Below are 6,399 nucleotides of genomic sequence, written 5' to 3'. Positions count from 1 at the left end.
AGAAAAATGTTGATAGCAGATGCCTATTGTGAAAAAATAATGATACGCTATTGAGTTTCTTGTATTCTCCTTTTTTTGCATGGAATGTTTGTTCACTAATGCAAGAATTGTGTACGAAACTCGAACCCTCGAGTTTATTCAGCAGAAGCAACAATTTTCGTTGCAGCGTAAACCTAAATTCTCCAGGCACATCTCCAAAATGTTTCAAAGACAATCAAAATTTTCAGGCATACCAATTTTTAAGCTGAAAGCAACTAATATTAATTACTCATTTAGTACTCTTACAAGCAAGAGCAACAAAATCCTGAACATAGGTTTAAACAAAGCATTAGGACCCAAAATGGGGGGGGGGCTTGGTGGGGGAAGCTCTAATTTGTCCTCGGTGTGGCCCATTCAACCCTGAGGATGAGATTGTCATAACCGTACCCGTTCAGTTTGTTGATTGCTCTCTGGGCATCTTCCCTGTTCACAAAGTTGACGAAACCAAATCCTCTGCTAACGGAAGTATTCTTATCCAAAGCAACGTAAACACGACTAACAGCACCAAAAGGCCGGAAAAGTTCAAGCAAGTCAGGCTCACGAGTGTCCTCTGAAAGGTTGGTGACACGAACAGAGTTCTCATCATTCCTTCGTCTCATATCACTTCCAACTCTGTCTCCACCTCCTCTCTGGACTGGAGGAACATACTTACCTGTGCTAGGAGTTCCAGGCACTGCTTCTGTTGTAGGAGGTTTATCAATAAATCCTTCAGTCGGTGGGGCAAGATCCTTATACGGGCAATGTGAAGTCCAGTGATCACCCTTCTTACCACAAGTCCTACAAAGTTTGAGAGCAGCCCCTCCTTTTGTGAGTTGAGACAGAGGGTCTCCTCCAGCCTTTGGTTCTTCTGCTTTGCTACCTGTTCACAGTCATATACAGAAAATAATAATCAGAAAACCCAACATACCAATTACCATGACCAATTGGCATCGATCGATAACAAATAAATCTATTCTATATCAAGAGAAAATCAAACAAATCTCTGACAAAAGACATAACAGAGAAGCCGCAGATGCAATGCAATATATGAGGGCATCAACAAATAGTTCCTCTATTTTACTCCATGTTAACAATGCATCATCCACAAAACTAAATCACATGGCTAGTGAAGGTAACTTCAAAAATCAAACTGATCCGACAAATTTGAACTATATCATATCCGAGAAAGTAACCATAATAACAGTAGGCCACTTGACTAAAACAACCTTTAACCTCTCCACAAACCTAATTAGGGGATTTGAGCACGGAACCAGATGACGTTATAAGATTTAAACTAAACATACTCACAATCTCGGGTTAGAAATCTACATCGTATAACTAGACATACACGCATGTCCGTATGAAGTTATAAGATTTAAACCAATCCCGGTGGTCAGCTAGACAGTCTACGGACTCATGTACCAAGCCAGCATTTGTTCATTTAAACATAGAAATTGCCTCAAACAGACATTTCCATTAAACAAGATAAAAGCAAGGGAAATAAAACGAAAATGCGTAGTAATGGTTAGGTTATTCGTATCGACCATTTAAAATTCCACTCTCTCCTTCCTCCAAACAACAAAATAAAACAAATTCAATTCAATTTTAGCTTCATTTATTCCAATTGCAAAAATTTATTTAGTCAAAATTTAATCTAAAGGATTAATAGATGTCTATCGCAAATACCAACAGAGAAATATATGACCAAAATCTCATGGGAAATATTCCAAATTAGCCAAATGTAGTTCTTCACACAAATTCCATATAATCTTCCTCAAAATCCGAAATTAAAAACCCTAATACCGAGAACCTGAAAAGAAGAATTCAAAAGCTTACCAGGAGCCCTGGGGCGCTCGAGAAAGATCTCTTCGGTGGAGACCATGGTGAGCCTAGCACCGACGTCCTCGTGCACGGCGTCGCCAAACTTGGGCCAGGAGCGGCGCTCCACGGCCCGCTTACTGAGCCGGGCCTGGGCGAGTCTCCGAACCCGGGTAATGGTCGTGATCTTGACCTTATTTCCATCCTCGTTGAACTTGTATTCGATCACCCTCTTGATCCCGTCCTCGTCGGGCCCAATCACCTGCCTCGGCGGCAGGAGAAAGTCGAGGTCTTCGCCGTCGTCCTCCTCGAGCTCTCCCCATCGGAGCTTTGGGGGTTGGTTTCCGGATCCGGGTCTCACTAGAGCCATCGCTGTACGTGCGGGGGGAAGGAGATGAAGAGATTTGGGGATTTTTTCAGGGTTAAAGATTAGGGCTTTGTGAGAGAGAGAGTGTGTGCCGAGTTAGAGAGATGAAGGCAAAAGCGTTTTGGTTGGGTTTATGCATGTGTTGTTGGTCGCTGGTGGATTGAGTTTTGTTGGGCCTTTAATTACGTTAGTGTTTGTTTTGGGCTGGTGAGCTTGGTTTTATTTCTTCTGGGAGGCCTTTCCAAAGTGCAATACATATTCATATCTTAACTATCATATGTGATCAAAATAGTATAATAGTGAAATCTAGTTTTGATGTAGATCATTTGGCGGAATGGATTGAGGATCAAGTTGAAAGGCGCAAATCGGGCAACAACCACACTGCTATGTGTCAAATTTGGGCCATGGTATGTTGTTAAAGTGACGACGACGCGCATTAAGCACATTGTTTTGTTGTGATATATGGACTTTTTAGCCAAATTCTGTCGTTTTTAGTGTTTTATTAGAGTTCTAAGTTTTATGGACGTCATTATTTTGTTAATTTTTTCATTCTAATCATGGACTTGCCACTTAGTACTACGGTCTAGTGGTATTCTTCTTCACTTGTAAGTGAGAGGTCTTTGGTTTGATTCTCGCTAAAAACGAATTTGAATAACATAATTGCTAACCCATTGTGAGACTATCCCTCTCCCTTCGTGTAGATATATCGTTTGTTAAAATAAAAATCATCGACTCCAAGGGCTTCTAGGGTTAAGATACACAGTATATAAGACTCTTTGGCTTTAGGTTTGTTATCTTATCAATTATGAATCAATAAATTTTGAATTTCTCGTTTTTTAAAATTAACATTGATTGATCTTCTCTTTGTCACACTGCGTCAGACTTCGATAATTGCAACCAACTGATGGTTTGCAGATCAGCCTAACAAAGCTTTTGAGACAGATTAATTTGCTACCGAAGGCACCATGCATGATGAACAACAATAAAAAAGGTTTGCAGACAGAGAAAATGAAAATCCATTCATTCAAATGCAAAACTTCACAATCGCACGCAGTAAACAATCCTAGTACAACAAACACAAAAGGATACCTCCCAAATTCCTTACAAATAAAAAAAAAAAAAAAAAATTAAATAGCGATGTAATTGTAGACAATAATTGAACAAAAGTGCAAAAAGAAAGCACCAACTTTACAGTGTCATCAACCACCGTTGCCACCACCGCCGTCGCCACCACCATGACCACTACCACTGTCACCGCCATCCATAATAGACAGGTGGGCAGCAGTCATCACTACAACAGCTGCGCTACCAACATCACTGCTTGAGGCTGCGGCGGCTGTGGTGGTGCCTCCATCAACCTGACCACCACCAGGAGCCGTTGCACCATCATGATGTCCTCTACTCTTGCGGCTTCGACGAGAGCTGGAATGAGACGACCGATCATCCTGCAGTTTCTCTTGATGATCTTTGTGTTTGCGGCCTGTAGGTATGCAGAAACAAGTGGTTTTGCTCTTCATGTTAATTTTGGTTAACGAATATTAGCATCAAAACATCTAAATTATAAGAGACGCATGAATGAATGGTTTGTGAAAGCACGTGTTAGTTGTACATGATCATTTCTTATTTAACAAGTTTTATATCATGACGTGTAACACGATCATGGTAATGACCGATAACCTTTTCCTTTCGTATTCTTCCATTTTTCAAATTGGTTCAAAGCTTCTTTTACCTACTTTGATTATACTTAATAATACATACGCAATTATTACTTATACACTCAGCTCGTCCCTCATATGTAAATTATGTTAAACAAGTGAAGTAGTATTAAAGCATCTAATTCAAAACTAACTGACAATAGAAGAAATCAAGACGCGTTTTGTCATCCAAAAAAAAACAAGACGCGTTTTAAACTATAATGAAAGGCTTCAATTTTGGACGTGGGATAAGACTTTTGATGTGTTGTACTAATACTCTTAATGCGTTGTACTAATACAAAAATTTAAAGTTATGAACATGATTATGTTATGTAAATCATGAAAGAAAAAGCCAAAAGATTCTTTAGAAAGTTGAAATGGACATATAATCTTACTAAGGAAGATTATGGAGGCATGTATCACGGAGAATATGGGTGCTATTCGTTGATTGATAGCAGCTAGGTAAGGTTGTATCTGTGAAATTATTTAGACGTGTTTTCATCACTATTGATAGGGTGTTGGCTAATGAGTAATGATAGTATGGCACATGTTTATTAGATGCTAAGGAGAAGAGATCTAAAAGATTGTCTGAGAAAGCCCGAGAGTGTTCAATTTTGTGGTGGTATATGTAGATGACAAAGTGGATACAAATAGTGCCGGTTCCCAGGGTTGTGTTCCAAGTGCAAGAGAGCAACTTGTATGATATAAATACAACGTCATAGTAGCGTCTTGTGCTAATAATATAAAGACATGTGGAGAAAGACCAATGCATGTTCTTGTAGTATTGGCATGAGACGTCACCGAACGACACACCCTTACCATACAAGTCACCCTTCAAGTGTAAATATATTATTTGCTTTCCAAGCCTCTCCTATCATTGTTCCAAAAAGAAAAAAGCCTGAAGGAAGGCAACCAAATAAACAAAGTCCAAACCAGCTACAAATGAATAGGAGAAAGTTATCCGAAGTCACAAGTGGTTTGTACTTCAGACGATTAATTAATTAATAGCATTCATTACAGCATTTGATCGTTTTGTTCAATTTCCTAACTCTCAATATCAATTGTGTCAGAAACGGGGATGATTACACTTTACACCTTGTTTAGAACAAGTAACATTTTGGTCCCTACCTTGTAAAAGAAGACACTTTCTTATCTTTCAGTTGGGGATTCTGACACTTTTAAGCCATCTGTGAAAACAATTGTTAAGTTATTTTGCTTTTTTTAAGGTAACACTTATTGACCTATCTTTACCTATCCTTCTCGCGTATGGAGTGATGTTGAATTGTTAACAAATGTTATATGGACATTAAAAAAAGGATATTTTCATAATATAATCCTTAACCTACATACAGATAGAGATATGGACCATGGTGACCTAATATGTGATTGAGAAAAAACTGAAATACATATGTGAGTCTTCATGATCCCTTGAATGATGGATTGTCGTGGCTTGACCACCAGCTAGTCCTTAAAAAAAAAAACAAAATAATAAAAAAAAAACAGTTAAGTTGATTGTTGGACGGATTGAAGCGTCAATAGCGAAACAATTTCTAGCTTTAAGAGTAATTGTGATGGGCAGATATGGTCTTCCTACTCCACTTATTGATATGTGGATTTTTACACATTTCTTTTAACTCTCATCTCTCCTTAATATTTGGCAATCAAATTGAATAAATCAACAAAATCAACGAACATGATTCAATAAGAGTATATAAGAACTAAAAAAAATGTTGTTTATCATTTTCTGATGACCCGCGTTTGACATGATTTCGCTTGTTTTAATGCTTTTGCTTAGCATGTTGTTCTGTGCGCCTTTTTTTTAGGATCAAATATATACTGTTATTTAATTATTAGTGGAAAGATCCTAATTAAAACCAGTCATCCTCAAAAGAGTGCTCTAACATGCACTGTTCTGTAGCATCTAATAAAGAGAACTTTAACGAAAAATTCTCGGTACTGTTCACTTTAATAAAAAATCATATTTTTACACTAAAAAGTTAATTATGGTACTATTCACTTTACCCTTTATTTTGTTCTTATCGTTAAAACTCAAAGTTTTTAAATCATTTTCATTAGTTTGCCTTCTAATAAAAGTAATCCATGCTATAATGGAACTCTAATTTGCAAATAAAGATTGATCCAAATAAAACTAAACCATTCAATATAGCAATTAGCCAAACTCATGATGTTACCTTGGCTAGCTGGATATAAGGAAAGAGGATTGTAACATGAGAGAAGCAAAGGGGGTCAACCTCTTTCAAAATTTCAACTTGGATTTTGGCAATGCAATATAGTTGGATTCTCATATCGATCCAAATGAATTTTTCTTTCCAGGAAGGTAAATCTTTACCTACTAGGCAAGAGAATAGCAAGTTACAAATTATATCTCGGTAGGACATGTATATTACTATGAAATTCATAAATGAAGTAGTTAATGGTGGGGTTACCATTATCCTTTTTCTAGTGGTGAATCTTGTATGTGTTCCTTAAAAAAGGAAGTTG

General features: G+C 37.6%; 1 protein-coding gene across 1 annotated transcript; it reads right to left on the bottom strand.

Moving 5' to 3' along the window:
* Positions 1-236: 236 nt before the first annotated feature.
* LOC137742511 (uncharacterized) lies at positions 237-3,324 on the bottom strand. The gene is made up of 2 exons (XM_068482396.2): positions 1,855-3,324; positions 237-898 (listed from the first exon to the last, which is right to left on the bottom strand). Exons 1-2 carry the CDS (start codon positions 2,204-2,206, stop codon positions 369-371), a joined length of 882 nt encoding a protein of 293 aa, XP_068338497.1. The 5' UTR covers positions 2,207-3,324; the 3' UTR covers positions 237-368.
* Positions 3,325-6,399: the final 3,075 nt, after the last annotated feature.

This window comes from Pyrus communis, chromosome 11, assembly GCF_041283825.1.
Source record: "Pyrus communis isolate YQ-2024b chromosome 11, ASM4128382v1, whole genome shotgun sequence".
NCBI classification, from domain to species: Eukaryota; Viridiplantae; Streptophyta; class Magnoliopsida; order Rosales; family Rosaceae; genus Pyrus; species Pyrus communis.
The sequence above is the reverse complement of the archived record's forward strand: the minus strand, read 5'-3'. Positions and strand labels throughout refer to the sequence as shown.

Bases quoted from the DNA above. Each gene is read 5' to 3' on its own strand.
- LOC137742511 (XM_068482396.2), bottom strand. From the start codon at position 2,206: ATGGCTCTAGTGAGACCCGGATCCGGAAACCAACCCCCAAAGCTCCGA. The intron at 899-1,854 runs GTAAGCTTTTGA...GACTGTGAACAG, and splicing joins CGAGCGCCCCAGGGCTCCTG to GTAGCAAAGCAGAAGAACCA.